The sequence below is a fragment of the Thamnophis sirtalis genome, unplaced genomic scaffold (assembly GCF_051295495.1).
Source record: "Thamnophis sirtalis isolate CommonGarterSnake01/CBP01778 unplaced genomic scaffold, rThaSir2_p1.2 scaffold_3, whole genome shotgun sequence".
Lineage (NCBI taxonomy): Eukaryota > Metazoa > Chordata > Lepidosauria > Squamata > Natricidae > Thamnophis > Thamnophis sirtalis.
The window spans coordinates 42391742-42410820 of NW_028261383.1; the positions used below are offsets into that span (position 1 = coordinate 42391742).

The window sequence follows — 19079 nt, forward strand, 5'->3', positions numbered from 1 at the left end:
GCTAGACATCTTAGCTAAATGTTTCCTTTCTGCTGTAAATGTTGAACAGTTAAAGACTTACTAGCAACAAGAAACATATTTCTGTTGAAGTCACTGTTTAAGCTTTTGCTCAACTAATTCAGTTAAGAAGAAATATGTACTTCCTCTATTAACGAAAGGAGGATGAGTCCAGAGATTTACAAGAACATAACAATTTCTAATTGAACTTTCTAAATTCCAACAAAGGTTTCACTTTTATTGTTTTTCCATCATCAATCCCCAAAATATAATTCTATTATCACTGAAATCAATCTGTCTGTCTGTCTATCTATAATCTATCATCTATCTATCATCTATCTATAATCTATCTATCTATCTATCTATCTATCTATCTATCTATCTATCTATCTATCTATCTATCATCTATCTATCTATCTATCTATCTATCTATCTATCTATCTATCTATCTATCTTATCTATCATATCTATCAATACCAATACAAAATTCTGAGTTTAGTTGGGTTTTTGTTGCAAGGTTAATAGGCTGATTTAAGGTCTAAAAATCAAATAAAGATTGAATGTATCACAACTGCAAACCATATTTATCCTTTGTGATCTTCAGGTCCACTGTAAAGGAAGATTGGATTTGAAGGATCTCTTCAGTTAGAAGAGATAATAAACATATTTATGTTTGCCAAGATCTGTTGATTCTGCCAGATTTCTCGTACCGCACAGAAATAGTTGCTACTCGAACAGAGGGTAATTTTTGAAATATGAGATCTCTCAGGACCAAATTCAGACCTGAAGGAAACAGGCATTTATTTCAACTGACAGCTGTTTCCCTTGACAGTTGCAGACACTATCAGAAAATCAGACATTAGTACTCAAGAGTTTACATCGCATAGACCAAAAGTATACTTGCCAGACAAGAATAGGAATCATTAAGTCTGTGGTCCAAAGTGAGGCGCTGAAGCATCTCAAAAAGTGCAGCGTGGTCAAAATTACAGGGATTGGAAGAGATAAATTCATCCATGCCATGCTTTTGAGCTCTATCTGCATCTGTTCATTTATACATATAGAGAAAGACACAATTTAGAAAAAACATTGTGTTTGACGTACCAATGATATAACATGAAGCATGAGAACTAAGTTGCTCTGTAGCATTTATTTGAATTTCAGGCTCACAAGCCTTAATTAGATATATCCTTCAACTTCCATTGTCAACTTGCAACACTTATGGAATGGCTTATATTGCCAAAGGTGCTAGAATCATAATCTTATTTCCCAATTACTGGATTGCATTTATTTCACATTTTGAAAAAAATAACAAGAAAGTTATTAAATTTTTTTGCTTAAAAAAACTCTAATCCATACTTATTGTCTATAAAATTTATGTTGGGATTCCTATAATCTACAAATTCCTACTTTTTCATTTCTAAATAATGAGTAGAACCTGTTGCAGATCTATTCTGGGTCAATTACTGGGACCAGAGGTTTATTCATTGGACTTGTGCTGAAATCCATCCTCAGGAACTTCTACTTGAGTGTGTGATTTGGGCTCTTCTGTGCATGCTATTTATATGGTGCCTGGTTGTGTGTGGCTTTAGAAGAACCTGTCCTAAGGAAAGGAGGATCATTATATTTTCTTAAATTAAAAATCTTTGACTAAACATGAACCCATTTCAAGGTTTAGGAACTTAAATATCATCTGTTAACTGTTTAACTAACTATAAAATAGTTGCCTGTTAATAACCCAAACCTTAACCCAAGCTGCAGTCAAACCCACACTTTTCTTTACTTCTTTTAGGCTTCAAGACTTACTTTTTTCTTGAAAAAAATGAAAATAAAACAGCAAGGAAGGGCATTCCTCTAAAAATATGGAAGTGTAATGCCAGCATAAATAGCTTATTTTTCAATATGATTAACAATTGCAATGCATAAATGGAATGATTGTAGAAGTTGAATACCGACTTCTGCTTCTTTCTTGGAAGAGAAAAAAAGAACCAACATAGAGCTGGGTGCAGTTTAAGCCTATTGGGTATCAATCCAGTATCACTTGATGGCACTTAGTTGTGGAGTTTAAACTCTGGTTTATCGGGATTTCTGGGAGTTGAAGTCCACCCATTTTAAAGTTAAGATATTGAGAAACACTGACCTAAATTATTACTCTACAAGAATTAATTTAAAAGGGTAAATTTAAAAGAGAGAAGTGCAGATAAGAACGTGGTGTAAAAGAGATGTTCCAAAGCTGATCCAAATGTTTTATTCAATTACGAGAGAAGGAATCCAAAATTCCCTTTTCCCATTGACTGTGCTACTAGAGGTCTTGTTTATTTCGTTTTTAAAAAATCCTTAATAACTAAAGCAGGAATCAAATCCCCGATTTTTAAAGTCAGTCTTCTAGAGTCTTAAGAGCAGTAGTCGAGCTGAAAAGCACCATGACATCTAACATGAAGATCTAACATTCCTTGGGAATGGTTTTCATATTAAAACCACAATAACATCAAAAATAAAATTTTAGATTTCAAAGAGCAAGTGGAGAGCTGATAGAGTTTCTTAACTAGAAATATTGTCCATTTATGAGTTGCTTTGAGAATGCCTGTGTAACATACTGTATTAAAGATTTCAAAGAGCTTTCAAAAGAGAAAGAAAATGAATAATCTTTACGCAATATGACTAATGAAGTACCGAAACCTACCTGGCTTTTGAAAAGATCACAAATGCAAAGAATAAAAACTTGAACTGCTAGAGTCAACAATAATATTTCTTTGATAATGAATCTTTTGAATTAAAACATATGGATGACCCTGTGCATGATTAAAATAAGTCACAGCTGAGAGGAATGAAACTTGTAATATTGTATGCCTTTAATTATAGCATCGTTTCTCTTACTTTGTTCATTACAAAGTATTTTGATCCTACATATTTTTTAAAAAATTACAGATCAATTCCTGATTTCATATTTGTAAAGTAAACTGAATATTTAGCTGGATGCTGTCAATAGATTTTTATATAAGAGAAGAATGGATCCTCATGTAGGCATAGAACAGGGCTGAAAAACTCATGGCTTATGGGCCATGCTGGCCACTCCCACACCCGATTTAGTGAAGGGGGGGGAAAGTCCTGAAATGTCACATGACGCCGCCATGACACCCCGGCATAGAACCTCCATGCACAGAAGCCCCAGTGACATCACACCTGTCATTATATCATCATCCAATTGTCGTAAATTTGTCCATCCTCACCACTCACCTCTGGATTCCCCTGTATTTATACAAACTAAACAACATTAATGAGAAGCAAAACATTCTTAAAATGTCTTCTTAGAATTTAGCGTCTGTCTGTCTCTCTTTCTCTCTGTTTGTATGTGTAGGATTTCAGCCTAAATTATCTTGGCTTAATAGAATTGCAGATCAGGCTGCAAATTTACTCTCCTTTCAAATGCAATCACTTCAGCATGATCCATTCTAACCTTGGGGTTCCAACTACAGTACTCTCTTCAACAACCAATCAGATGGTTTCTATCTGTTTTGACAAATGATACCCTATCCCCCATGTCCCTCTGGGACAACATCAATTGAATTAATACAATGCGCTAATAAGACTCTGCGCTACTCCCCTACAATCTGTCTTCTTCCAAATTCAAGCCCTAAATACATTTTAAAAAATAGCTTTATAGCTTTAATAAGCTGCATCAAGCTTTTTATTATTATTTTTTTTATTATATTTTGAAGTCTGTAGTGTTCAAATTTCCCTGAGAAGACTGCAAGCTGACAAATTGGCTGGAGGCCTTCTTTTGCCAGTTATGTTCAGATATATTTCATGACTTTTTCAATTATGAGACATGGTGTCTTGACAAGTCTGATTCCTTAATAAGGAAGTTGGAGTTAATGGGTTATGAATTTACAGGGCTCCCTCCTTCTCCAAGTGGAAAGAATTATGACCTTAGAGGTATCACACTTCTTGAACTATGCTTTCCTTTTAATTATTCTGCCTCTTTTAGAACTCATTAAAAATAAATGAAGTGTTTGAAATGCTTTTTTTAAATAATAAAGAAAAAAGAAAGCATATACAAGACCCTTTATCACCACATATGGAATGGAGGGGTACATTTGGCTTAAAGTATATCTGGAGTCACATGATGCTTTTCCTTTTGGCAGTAAAAACAGGACTTAAGAATGGAATCAATGCAAGGAATAGCTCAATTTCCTAAAGCTAAAAAGACCCAGTCTTGTAATGCTTATGCATGTCAATTAATCCTTAACCCAGTCTACTCTATTGAAATAAAAAACAAATGAGATATATTGGTTATTCTAGACTCACTGGTTCTGCCTTCCTTTAGAAGTGCCAAAGGATTACATACATCCTGGCTAATAAGAAAGTTGGGACTCTGCCTCTCTGCTATTTCTATACTTTCTCACTTGGGTGTGTCTTGAACACCTAGATCAGTGCCACCATGCCTTGGCTCTAGAAATGATCTTAACTGTCTTAAGGTCCTGATTTCAGGCAAAAACTAGTCAAACACTGTATTATGTGGCAACATAGCAGCGGGTTGATGCAGTCTAAATCAAAACTAAACAAACCATAATCTGGATGAGTATGTTGCTGTGAATTTAAGCACTTTGAAAATGTTGATACTTGGAATATATGAGCTCCTCAATTTGCAGAATATTCATGTGAATGGGCTCAATGTGCAGGTACAGCAACTATGGTGATCAGAAACATCCAAGTACTGAGGTGGTGGAATATGTACATTGTATGTATGCGTGTGTATATGTGTACATCTACATCTATACCTATACCCACTTCTACATTTATATCTACATCTGCATCTACTGTATCACTACACTTAGACACTATCTATCTACAGTATCTCTACCTCTATCATCTCTTTTTCCCTCTCTCCCTATCTTTATCTCTATCCCTGTCATCTATATCAATATGTATCTATCTAATCTATATCACTTCTCGCTCCCTCCCTCTCCCCCCCTTCTTATCTCATGAATAGAGTCTGTGTTTTCCTCAGTCTCGGGTCTGTTACAAAAGATCTTGGGCTTTGAAGAGTTTGCACAGTATCAAAGATGGTTCTAGTACTGCATTTTTCTGGACAAAAAGCTTTGGTGTTATTCCTATATGTATATTGCCTTGGCTTGGTCAAAGTGCTTCTGTTCAAGTCACAAGCAAAGTGTATTGACTGTGTCTAAGCCAATCAATCTTTATAGATTTGAAATTGCCACAAAACACTTGGAATAGAGTTCTGGGTTCATGCTTTTCACATGAAAGACCAATTTTTGGAGATTTGAGAAATAAGAGGGTATGCTTACAGTATGCTTGAGTAGTGTAGAATAATGATTACCTAATGCCAAAGAAAAGTGTAGTGTTTTGGAATAGTCAGAAGTTTTGCTGGACGATAAAATATTAATTAGCAAAATAAATGAAAAATGCTTGTTGTTCCTGCCCCCACCTTCAAACATTTTATTTATTTATATTCTGCCTTTATTATTTTTACAAGTAACTCAAAGCAGTTATCCAATACATCTTCCTAATATATGTAAATATATGAACATATTGTTTTATGGTGTTTCTTTGGCTTACATTTGTAGCAAGTGGTGATTTGGATGGAATGGAATAATAGCCTTTTCCTGAACGCTTCTATCTAAGAAAAATAATACATCTAATCCAGACCTCTGTCTCTTTTCATTCTTCATTCTGCTGCAATTTATATCACACGGGGAGCCAGTGACTTTAATATACTTCCTGACAGCTATTATTCAAATATATTCAGTAAAGGTTTGAAAAATATTCTAATTGTCAGAAAGAATTAGATCATTTTATCAATATAAAATATACAAATAGATTATGGACATCTTAGATAATTACTGATCACATCATGCATTTTGATTTTTCTAAAAAATCCTGAAGTCATCTTTTTTGACAGCACATACCAATGTATACTTCTACAGTCAAGGATAATTATTTCCAATGTGATTTTCTTATTTAAAACTCTTTAAAATCTATATGGCTGAAAGCTTTTTTTCTTTCTGTATTTGTGGAAAACATTTAAAGAAAAAATATATTCATTAGAATACTTTTTGTTTTATAATCTGACTGTAACTCTAGTCCAAATAATAGAAGAATGATGATTAGAAGTTTTCCATTACAACTTCTAATCATTCAAATTTAGCTGCTCACTCTGGCTATATTCCTCTCTATAGTGTTCTGTTGCTAGATGAAAAAGTAAGAAAGAAAGAAAGAAAGAAAGAAAGAAAGAAAGAAAGAAAGAAAGAAAGAAAGAAAGAAAGAGAAAGAAAGAAAGAAAGAAAGAAAATTCTATTTAGAGTTTGTTTCAACAGGATCCAGATGAAAAGGCTCTGTGGCTTTACATTGCCAGCCAATGGAAGGTAGATGGATGAATGATCTGATATAAAACACAGAATATACACTGAGTATCAGTATTGAAGCATTAATGTTGCTTGCGCAACTGGAAACCTAAGCTGTTTTCAAGAAGATTCTTTAAAAAAGAATGAATCATGAATTATGAAATGGCCCTAATTTTGTGGGATCTATTCATAAAGTAAATATATACACCTTTCCATTGATTGTATTGATTTCTGATTTTTTGTTCAGATGGAGCCTTAAGAATAGGAGCAAAACCATGCACAAAACCAATGCTACGAAGTACTCATTTCTCTGAGAGCTTTTTAATTCGTAGCTTTGTCTGAGCTGAAAAGGCAAATGAGCATCCAAATAAATTTTTGGAACAGATTTGTTTATAATAGAACGATCCAAAAACACGACCAACAATCGTCCAATTGTAAAGTAAAAGGTGACTTTGTATTTTATTCATCTGGAAAATGTGTGCTTGTCATATCTGCTTGACGTTAAAAGAATGAACTTATGGTTTGGACAGTAACAAACAATGACACTAGTCAACCTCATCAGGAGACATGAAATAAAGGGATGACAATGATTGATGGCAGTTACTCATTTAAAGAGATCTCCAGAAGATACTTTATTGGCAGAAGGGACTATGGCAACTTCTCCCCTCCTCCCCAATGTTCTTAACTCTTTGTTGACTCTCAACATTTGTGGATGAAGGATGAAAAAAATTGCAGGCCAAACCAAACCTTTTGTAGACACACTTCACTCTTGCTATCTTTCTTTAGAATATTTTAAGGGACTAGAAAAGTAATTACTAGATAATAAAACATCAGAGCAAAATGTCTGAGAACACTCTTGCCTATCACAATTTGTCTACTGTTTGTTGCGTACTGTTGAAAAAATCAAGTTTTGTTATCCCTAAAATATCGATACCTTTATGATGTTATAACTGATGCTTTACTTTATTTGAAACCAATAGATAGCATCGCAAATCAGTAAATCGTTATGGTAGCATGTGGCCCTTACATTTTCTGGTGAATACCTCACATTTTCAGAAACAACAATGCTCAGCTTTTGAGAGGAAGGAATTTAAGCTGTAAGTAAACATTGCACCTAAAATACCAGGCATTATTTGTGGTTGGGATAGTGAAATAAATGTAATCAAACTCCCATTTCTCTTGCTGTTTTAGGGTGCACTGTAATCTTACCTTGAGTTAAAATATGCATTATAGAATGGATTAGTATTCAATTTTGAGGTTTTAATAAATCTGCCCATGTTGTTCTACTCCCTATGGCAGTGTTTCTTAACAACTTTGAGATGCCTGGATTTCAATTCCCAGAATACCCCAGCCAACATGCTGGGTGAGGAATCCTGGGAGCTGAAGTCCAGGCAACTTTAAAGTTGCTAAGAATTTTTTTTGGGGGGGGGGAAACATTGCCCTATGATACAAACAAGCATGCTGATTTATCCTATATTTGTTTTGAAAACTTTGTTTTTAATCATGTATAGAACTATCAGTTACTAAATGATAATCAAATTATATTCAGAACTTAGTAGCTAATAGTTTCTAAATGAACAAAATAATCCATTCCAAAAAATGGATTTTCAGAAAGAAAAAAGATAGCATTTATTTTTGGGGATAGGCAGGGTTTTTTTTTCTCTGAGCTGCTATTAAAGAAAGATCCAAAGGGTGACTTAACAATATATTTTAAATCCATGAAAAGTAGGTGGAAACTTAATTTATGTTTTAATACTGTATTATACTGTAAATGCTGTAGCATCTGCAAGTTGACAATACAAGAAAAAAATAGCAATGTTCTCATGAAAGAAAAATATAGACCTGAAAGCAACTAAAAGCACACACATTGTCGAAAATAAAACAGTTAAAAGGATAGGAATGCATTCTAATGCAACATACATATATTGCTGTCAAACCAGAATTCATTCAGTCATTTAAAAAAAAAGAAAGGAAAAAAAAGAAAGGGTAAAGAAAGAAAGGAAGGAAGAAAGAAAGAAAAAGAAACAATTTAAAAAATAAATAATATATTCTATCAAAAATCTGCACTATTCCTCCCCACCAACTTAAAAAAAAATGATTTAAAGAAATTACATATTTGCTAGACATGATGATGAAATTCTGCCTGGTATCCAAAATATGAGAAAGAAAGAAAGAAAGAAAGAAAGAAAGAAAGAAAGAAAGAAAGAAAGAAAGAAAGAAAGAAAGAAAGAAGGAAAAAGAAAAGTAAAAAAAGAAAAAGAAAAGTAAGGAAGAAAAAATAACAGGAGTATTTTTTCAGGGTCAAGAGGAATAAATCCACCTACTCCAATTCAGGTTTGCATTCAGAATACTCCAGATACATATTTGCCAGCTCTCGTGACCAATAATACTATAGTTTCAATTCCCTCTTAAGTAAAGGTGCACTCACCATTTGTTTGAGGAACAGCTTTTTGAATATGAATAAAGAATTAGTACAACATATCGTTTCTTTAAACGTTAACCTAGAGGTAAAAAAAGTCCCAACTTTGCTTAATTAGAAAGCATTTTCAGCTCGTCTTAAAAAAGAAAAACCAAAACAATCAAACCAACCCTCCAATATTACTAGTGGGGGGGAAAAATCCAACAAAGAATAAAATGACAGGTTCCCTACTTTTTTTTTTTCCTTTTTAAGTGTTGCTCGGCTATGAGTGATATATTTGAAATTGCATGCTATATACATTCCTTTCTGAATGAATATTCTTGGAATGGGAGGGAGGGGAAGGTGAAAATGGGGTAAAGGAAGAAACCCTATTGTGTGTAAGCTATTTTGCCATTAGGCAGGTGTGTGCATGTGTGTGTACAGGCACACACACACATACACACACTCACCAACCACAACGGGATGTCCATCCAAAAGAACATTTCTCTAGCACCCATTTTTTTAAAAAAATGTGTACATAATTGAGTCCTGTTAATGAATAAGGAATTGTCCTCGCACCCAAAGGGGAATTTTTGTTACTCTGCTGCTCCTTTCTGATTTTTTTTCTCCCTTTAAAACACTGCACCTTCCCTTATCAGGTTTATGCTAGCCTACCTTTCTACTCTCGGAAGTGTCCAGTCTTAATATCATTCTGCTGTTGCATTACATCATGCTAATAATTGGAAGAGGGATAAAGCAAAAAAAAAGGAAGAACGGTAAATTGCCAAAGTGCAGAATGATCTGTTGTCAGGCATTAAAGCAGCCAAACTAGATGTCAGTTCCATGAAAACAACAGCAAGGTAGGAGTTACAGTCTCATTGTGATGCTAATTCATGTTTACAACCTTTGGATGAAAAAAAACAAAAAAACAAAAAAGAAATTCCAAAGAAAAAAAGAAAGAAAGAAATGTTAATGGTTGGCTTTTACTAAGAGGATCAGTTGATGCCAATATGAAAGCCAGGGAGAGAAGGCAATTATGCAAACAACACATGCACCCTAATTTCAGTATGGAAACTTATATTTCAAACCTAAATTCAGGAAAATAATATGAAGGTTTTATACTACGAAATCTAAACATGAGAAAGATTTAAGAGGAGGAAAAAAAATGCACATTGCATATGTCAGATAATCGACTGATTATCTGAGCTGTGCTAGCTACAGGGAAGCACTTACCCTTCAGTCCAGCTAGAAGTTAGCAGGGTAAGAAGGAACAAACCAGAATAACATAAAGACTAGCAACAAGGCTCAGGAAAGCAGACAGGAGTTCTAACCTAGCAGCTAGAGTACTTGGGTTCAAGCAAAAAAATGAAATACAAAACGAAAGGAAAGAAAGAAATATATATATTTATATTTATAAATTAAACACGAAGAAATTAAAAAAAAAGAATATCAACAAACAACAACATTTAAGAGCTGAAATTGTTATGAAGCTTGAGAAACCTAGCCATATAAATATATAGATAAGTACATAAAAAGGGTAAAAGAAAGGATCACACAACTTATCAAAAACAACAGCCCATTTTTGCACGAGATGTGACCAATATAATTAAACAGAACGTATACAATAAAACAAATGGAATAGGGAAAAAAAGAGAAGCACAAATGATATGAGAAACCATCGCTGATCAATCTTTCATGTTTAAAATAACTTTTCAAAGTAAGAAAAATGAAAGCTCGGCTGTGTATATGTATATATGTCTGTATGCATTTTGACTGATGCCAGTAATAAGATGAGACAGACAAAAAATCATATCTCCAAATAAGTAATTATTTAATGAAACTAACATAATGCCAAAAAGGGCGATATATTACTTCAGAGGTCAATAGCAAATCCTTTGGAAAACTTTGTGTTCCTTTTAATGAAAACATATATATAAAGTCAAACTTCTAATTCATTAAAGCCCCCACCCCATGCACTCTAGGGGAAATAACCACTGAACAGAGCAGAACTTTAAAACAACACCACAGGTCTGCATTGTAAAAAAAAAATTGGTGTCTTTAATATAAAAAAAAACCCAAAACAAAACAAAAATCCAAAACAAACAAATAGCTGCCTTCTTCCCCAAAGAATGTCTAAAAACCACAGATGAATAGCAGTTTGTATTTTTGTATATTAAAAATGCATACTTTTAAATGCACACTATATTTAAAAATGAACACTCCACTTTCCAAAAATAATGGCAATTAAAAAAAAAGATTTTTCATTCAGGCTTGGAAATCAGTACTGAAGGGAACGTTAAACATTGCATAAAGTTTATATCTGTTAAGGCAAATTAGAAAGGAACCAAATGAATGCAGTATCATTCCCAATTTTTTCCAATTGTAAAAATGTGTTGTTCTCAACTTTCTGTTTTACAGCTTCAGTTTAACACTGGAGTGTTTGCATGGTTTATTATTATTTTTCCCCTTCTTGCTGTTAACACAAAGCAGTTCTGCCATCTTTAGGCAATTTATGTAATCTATGGAAATATTAACCGCAAGAAAAATATTAGACAAATGGAAACTGATTCCAGTATGTTCTTCCTTCAAGGTCTCCCCTGCATCCAGCACTGTATATTTCAGTGAGCAAGAAAAATAAACAAAAAAAAAGATGTGCACATTACAGTGCAATGCACATTCAGGTATTTTGTACTACTATTCTTACCTTTCTGTGGGTGAGAAGGAAAAAAACAACTTGAAAATGCAATACTTGATTTATATGGGAAAGGCACTATGGTTTCTGTGACCCTGGAACATCTGATGGCAGCCATCATGTGTGCATAAGAAGGACTCATTCCTTGCAGTGATACATATATTTTATTGTCCACTGATGCATATATAAAAGGAGCTTGGTATTCTGATACGGAAGCAATAGATGCAAATATAGAGGCATCAATAAAGTGTGACATTTCACAGCCTGAGCTCACCAATATTCCAGTGAGTAGCCAAGTAGCAGAAATGCATAAATTTAGGCTAAAGGCCTAAAGGCACAGATTATGCATTTGCAAGACTTACCCCCCTGGATTTTTGGTGAGTCCCTCGGTAAGATTTCTTCATATTTATCTCTCGGTGTCTTTTCTATTTATGGTATTACCTCCAATGGTGCGTTTGCAGCTATTCTGAGCTACCTATCAGATGTACTCATCATAACCTATTTGTAAGTTCTTCATGACAAGGACCACCTAGCCTTCAACCTTCTGTGCCCCAGGGATTGGTTCCACGGAGAGAGGTTTTTCCATGGACCGGAGATGGCAGCGTTTCGTGGTCTGCCTGCATCCCATGGATGGGACTTTGCTTGTTTGCACAGTCCATTTTCTGGCATGCCGCAGACCTGCGCCAGTCCTCAGATTGAGGGTTGGGGATTCCTGATCTACCATTTTCTTCCTTCATCACTTTTGCTTCACAAGAGAGTGGAAAATAACAAGGCAATCACAGTTTATAAACAAGTTGCACCTATTTATGCCTCTTCTGCTAGAACTGGCAGTTGTGACTCTTCCATTAAAGCAAGGTTTCTCAACTTTGGCAATGTTAAGATACATGGACTTCAACTCCCAGAATTCCCCTTGAATTGGGGGAGTTGAAGTCCATGTGTCTCAATGTTGTCCAGATTGGGAAACTTTGCATTAAGGGCATGTAGATTCTAGAAGGGAATATCCATTTTTGAGAATCTGGTTCGCTATTAAAGCATATGAGAAACATAAAAAAATTGAGAAGAAATATTTTGCTTGCAGGCTTTCTCTACTTCCCATTGTTTTATTCAGAAAGGAACGGGTTAAAAGACACAGCCTAGAATAAGAGGAACAAAGCTGTATCTTGCAATACAGCCATTTCTTCATCACCCGATTTGTGAAACATTATGAACAGAACATAATAGCTACTCTAACAAAACCCAAATAACTCACTATTTATTCTATGCAAATCAACAGGCCAATATATAACACATAATATACCTACAAAGAGGTAAATACATAATATGTATCCCCAGACTTGCTTCTCTGTCTTTCTCTTTTAGCCCTTTCAGGCTAGGTTACTCAATGTAGAATTAGAAATGTGGGTCTAAAACGATATAAAACTAAAAGAAACTACTTTTAATCATATTTGGTTTAATCCAAAACTATTTTTTTTAAAAACCTGGTGTAATAGCTAATTTTGATTTCCTTTTATCTAATTTGGAATTTTCTTAAGAATTCTGAAAAATATCTATTTTTTTAGCTCAATGTCCCTTTACTTAATTTAATCTCTCCTCTGAGAAAATGGTAATTTCCCTGAGTAAGTGGCAAGGATCTTTACTGGTGGCAAAAATATAAATAAAAAAACAAGGATATGAGATGTATGTTTATGAATAATTATGAAAAACACTAATACTAACAAAAGAAATTCTTCAGGATTTTGAAGATCTTTTTGGTCAATCTTCTTGATTTCACAAGTTGGGAATTGAAATGAGGCAAGAAAAAAGAGAAGTTAAAATTTCCAGAAGTTGCATTTTGGGCAATGTACAGGTAAAGTTACAGATGGAATGGAATGGCTGAAATCGAAAATGCACAACTTTGAGAAAGAATGTTGGGGAAAAAGTTAAATGAAACTCTTAGTCCAGTCATAGAGCTAGGAGAGGCCACCCAACTACTGCATAATATCCTTGTGCAAGCATCCTAGAAAAATACATTGTTGTTACTTACCTGACCTAAATTTGGAACATGAAATGGGCTTCTCCTGAAACTTTCTTCATGCCTTTGGGTCTAAAATACCTAGATGCTATTCTAAGGCCCCAGTGCTGCAACCATCCAACTAGTCAGTCAGTCAAACTGTCAATTAATTCAGCAAAAGTTTTCCTTGTGTAATGTATATTTGCAATGAAAAAGGAAAATATGAATTCAATATCCTTCAACCAACCTGTATCATACTATATTTTAATTCATACTAAAATGAGGACCAAGCTTTGCTGGAGTAAAGTATGGAGTTAAGTAAAGTCCAAGTTATGCACACATGTAAAAACAGAGGAAGTTAATTTCATCGTTTTCAAAGATGATAAGTTTCTGCAGATATAGTACATTAATAAACAAATATTTCCATTACAATCAGAATCAGACCACCCAAAAAATATTCCAGAAAACTATGAATAGTTTGAGATATTTCAGATTAATCAGCCTTGTCAAATGAATCCAAAAACAATGAATACATGGATACATAAATAAATAAATAGAATTAAAATAAAATAAAATAAAGGGCTGATGTATCCAACTTCACTGACGTGCTAAAATCTTTCATAGAAATTAATCTAACTGGATTTTTTTAAAATATCCAAATGTCTCAGCAGTTCAACAATTTATGCCCAAAAGAATATAGGTAAGAATAATAACAGTGTACGTATCTTATACTTTTTTGTGCACATTAATATAATGTAGGGACCCTGACCTAACATATGAATTCACACATTAAATTGCATCTAGGAGGACAATCCAATTTAAAAGTATAATTTATGTGAACCGATTTCTTCCAATTTCCCCCCTTATTAAATTTCCAAATCAAGGAATGGGGATTTTCCAAGATTTCTGCAGACACAAGTGCAAAAAATACTTTTATTTACCAAGATACCAAATTGCTACTGGCTATAAGTCCACTAGCTAGTTAACAATTAACTAAACTGTAAATGTAACTAAATTGCATCAAGATTATGTTAATTTATCATGCCTTGTGTATAACACATACATGTGTTACAAGACTTTACCTTAAATTGACTAGGAGGAAAGTTCTATAGTGGTATAGTATTTTCTGGGATAGGACCACATATTCATATATATGTCCCATACTACTCTTATGTACCCATGCAATGGGTGCATATCAGTCTATCTGTCCTTTGCCAGCAATCCCTGTGCCATTGAGATTGTTACAGACTGAAAGTTAGAGAGTTGTTGGTCAACAGCTAGCCATAATTAAGCCCTTATACTTCAGATGCTGCTATTCTGGGGGCTGGGAGAAAGAGACCGACTTCTTGACTATGTCCCAAAGATGCTTTTTCAAAAGGTACCTGGACTTTGTTTTTCCTTGAAAGTGTTTCACTTCTCATCCAAGAAGCTTCTTCAGGTCTGAAAAAAGCACCTTTGGGACAACCATGACCTGGATGACTGAGAATCTCCATAGACATACTTCTTCAGTAGGTTTCAATGTAAAGCAATAGAGCCTGCCCAGATCAGAGAACCAGAAAGTGGCCATGGTAGGACAATTTTAGTAAGGTAGGAATGGATAGGCAAATGGAGAAGTGGTAGATGATGGCCATATTGAACATAGCGAAGGGCTCAGCCTGCTTACTTTCTAAAACAAGGAGATTGGTAGACTTACGTACAACTTCCTTCCCATCTCACTTTGGAGGAAGCCAAATTAGAGCAATAGTCTTTAATGGCTAATTATTAGCTGTTCGTTAAGCTGAATTATTAGTAATCAATTTTTATAAAGGGCCTTTTATGAATGATTGTCCCCAATAGAGGGGTTTGTTCCAAAAATACTGAAAAGGAGAGTGTGATGATGAAAAAAAAACAGGCAGAACAAGTTAGGAGTTGGAAAATTCTAGCATCCATACATCAAGTATTGCATTTTAGGTTTTCCTCTGCATTTTTATGGAATAACTTTTTTTCCTTGATCCTTTGCGTACAATTCTCAGATCTAAAAGCAATATGAAATACATTATCTGAACCCTTCTCGCCCTCCCCCCGGTAGCTATGAACAAGCCACTTTTAAGTCCAAACTGTTTGGTTTGATAAGAATACGCTTTACTTACAAAATTGAGAAATGGGGGCATCTAGCTGGGGCGCATTTCCTCCTTTAGCATTAAGCTTCTGAACTTGAGTAGGTGGCACAGGTTTGTGGGACTGGCCGGTAGCTCGGTACATGGCTTGGACCCAGAGGATACGATCCTGCTCATCGTCGCTGGCAAAAATCACCGTGTCTCCTTCTTTCACTGCATTGAAAAATGTTCGGCCGCCCTCCAAACCTGAGAGATAACAGAAGACACTCGTTTAGTTTTTCTAGCATTTGACATTCAGGGTCATGGATCCTCCCAAAACAAAAGACGGCGTTATGGTTGCTTAAGGACACCTTTGCATTTTTAAAAAAATCTACAGATTAACAGAGTTGAAAGGCACCTTGTAGGTCATCTATACAATATACAATAGCAGAGTTGGAAGGGACCTTGGAGGTCTTTTAGTCCAACCCCCTGCCTAGGCAGGAAACCCTATACCATTTCAGACAAATGGCTATCCAACATCTTCTTAAAGACTTCCATTGTTGGGGCATTCACAACTTCTGGAGGCTAGTCCAACTCCCTGCCCAAGCAGGAGACCCTACACCATTTCTGACAGATGGCAGTCCAGTCTCTTCTTGAAAGCTTCCAGTGATGAAGCTCCCCCAACTTCCAAAGGCAACTTCTGTTCCATTGGTTGATTGCTCTTACTGTCAGAAAGTTCCTCCTTATTTCCAGGTTGAGTCTCTCCTTGAACAGTTTCCGTCCATTATTTCTTGTCTGGCCTTCGGGTGCTTTAGAAAATAGCTTGACCTCTTCCTCTCTATGGCAGCACCTTAAATACTGCTCTCATGTCTCCCCTGGTCCTTCTCTTCACTAGATTAGCCATGCCCAGATCCTACAACCATTCTTCATATGTTTTAGCCTCCAGTCCCCTAATCATCTTAGTTGCGCTTCTCTGCAATTTTTCTAGAGTCTCAACATTTTTTTAATAGTATGGTGACCAAAACAGGATGAAGGACGAGAAGGGGCTAGGAGCTGCAAATTGAAGAAGGAGTAAGATCTGCTTCTGGAATAGCAAATGATTCTTTAAATTCAAGCCAGAAAGCAGAAATGCTATGGTGGGAAGAATTTACTGAGGTACTGAATTCCATGATTTTTAAATAATGTCAGGATAATGACTCTTTTTTTTGCTCATCTGGAACCTTTCATTCTTTATCTGAGAGCGATTTTGCGATAGTTTGTAAGAAACAGAAAAAAATCTCCCCACTAATTTTTTAAATAACTTTTATAATTTTCAACGAGAACATCTATCCTTTTCTAATAATCAGCCAACCAAACCAAAATTTGTCCTTTGTGTTTTTCACTCTGGGCTAATATCTTCATTAAAGTGTTAATGAAGTATCAAGAGCTGTAGTGGTACAATGGTTACAATGCAGTATTGCAGGCAAACTCTGCCAACTGCCAGGAGTTCGATCCTGACCGGCTCAAAGCTGACTACACGTTCCATCCTTCTGAGGTCAATAAAATGAGGACCCAGATTGTTGGAGGAATTATGCTGATTCTGTAACCTGCTTTGCAGCTCGCTACTTAGAGAGGGCTGCAAAGCATTATGGAATGGTATATGAGTGTGATTGCTATCAAATCACCCTATTTCAACATTCCATGTTTAGCTCAGATCCTTTAGCATACAATATATGTGAATATGGTTTTTTTGCCTCACTTAAAACTATATTTGTCACTTTAGAGTTTAAACTAAGATAATTTTAAAGATATTCACAACCCTTTAGTGCTATCAATTAACTAATCTGTGTCATTGCTCATCTTTAATTAGAGTTCATTTAGGAATAATTCAAAAGCACTAATTTAAGTACAAATCCTGGGAGAGACCCAACTCTGGGTTTAAACCTCTACATCATTACATAATCCTATTTATTTGTATTCTATGTTGTCTGTTTTTTAATCTGTTACTTCTTCATAAGAATCACAAAATAATTTATCTCATGAAACCTTGGTGATTATTATTTTTTGGTCAGTGCTTTCTGAAACTAAAAGAAAAATTATTGGATTTCCCTATCTCTCCCTTTTTTCTGATGCTGGTAAAGGTTAGTAAAAGGTTTGTGATGAAAGTCTTAGCTTTACTGGACCCTTACTGAAACTGTTCAGCCCACGTTTATCTGGAGCAATGTTTTTCACCAATATATTCAGTAAACTGGTTTGCAATTTCTTGAATTCTGCCCTTGTTCCCCAAAGATTGGTAATTCACTCTCTACTATCCATTATGCTGGTGAAAAAAGTCGTATTCTAGAGATAGGTTCATAAGTTTCTTCCTTTAAGGTTTAGACCACCTGATTGATGTGTTTTTAATGAGCAAAATCATCTTGATCATTTAATTCACAAACAACATAATTAAGGCGTCTGCATAAAAACATACAGAAACTTCAGTTAAGCCTATAATCAAGAAAGTTGGCATTCAGCAAATAAGCAAACAAACTTTAGCATACCATTTTACTTACCAGGTTGTGGATCTGTATAGTCTACTGTGTATCCATCAAGCTGCAACAGCTCTTGAGGTTCAGCCTTTTTCTCTCGGTAGCTGCACATGGCAAATGTATATTGGCTAACCTGCAGAAGATCATACAGCTTAAGGAACATCAAGTGATGATGGAAGAATGCTTCCAATTGGGAGCCTTTGCAAATAGTTCTATATTTATCTTCAGATAAATCTTTCCATAGGTTATTATCTATTTTAATAGATCTGTTTTAATAGATAATATAGTAGATATTATCTATTTTAATAGATGATTCCTGTAATATAAATCTCAAGATTCTTCTGAAAAGAAGGGAATAGTAGGACACTACAGTCAATATCCTACAGGTTTATTTAAACCAGTGGTAGTCAACCTGGTTCCTACCACCCACTAGTGGGCGTTCCAGCTTTCATGGTGGGCGGTAGGGGTTTGCTGTAACTCTGCTTTATACATTTTATAAAGTAAAGTTACTTCCCTACTTTATAAATCACCATTACTGTGGAACCGGTGGGCGGTTAGAAGATTTTACTACTAACAGAGATACAAATGTGGGCGGTAGGTATAAAAATGTTGACTACCCCTGATTTAAACATTCATATAGTCTTCTGATCAGCAAATGCAGAACAATCTCTTAGGTTGAGTACAATCTTATCTCTTGGGAATTGTGTTAGAAAATTCCCAGTATGATACTCAGTATGATATAAAGATACAAAAACTGGGAACATGCATCAGAAATGCTCTGAAGGCCTATTCACCTGCTGTATTATTGAAATACACTTTCAAAGGGTGAACTTAACATATAACCTGTCCTTATAGTTGAAAATAAATGACATCATGGAGGTGTCAGAGAGGTGTCAGCTATTTATTGTATCAACATTCTAAAATTATATGCATGTATGTATGTATGTATGTATGTACAGTATGTATGCATGTATCCAAACTTGTTATTAAATACTAAAATACCCGTATGGAATTCTAATTTTAAAAATTGACGGATATAATATTTTTGTGTCAATTAA

At 34.9% G+C, this 19079-nt stretch overlaps 2 protein-coding genes across 20 annotated transcripts in view; one reads left to right on the top strand and one right to left on the bottom strand.

Moving 5' to 3' along the window:
- Positions 1-19079, top strand: part of CEP15 (centrosomal protein 15) — a 431988-nt gene that overhangs the window by 261435 nt on the left and 151474 nt on the right. The gene's annotated exons all lie outside the window — the stretch shown is intronic.
- Positions 1-19079, bottom strand: part of CADPS (calcium dependent secretion activator) — a 434367-nt gene that overhangs the window by 172342 nt on the left and 242946 nt on the right. For all 19 annotated transcript variants that reach the window (XM_087708812.1, XM_087708811.1, XM_087708807.1 and 16 more), the window contains exons 10-12: positions 18046-18154; positions 15569-15781; positions 902-1038 (exon numbers count right to left, since the gene is read on the bottom strand). In XM_087708812.1, coding sequence (XP_087564938.1) covers positions 902-1038; positions 15569-15781; positions 18046-18154 — 459 coding nt within the window. The remainder of the gene's footprint in view (positions 1-901; positions 1039-15568; positions 15782-18045; positions 18155-19079) is intronic.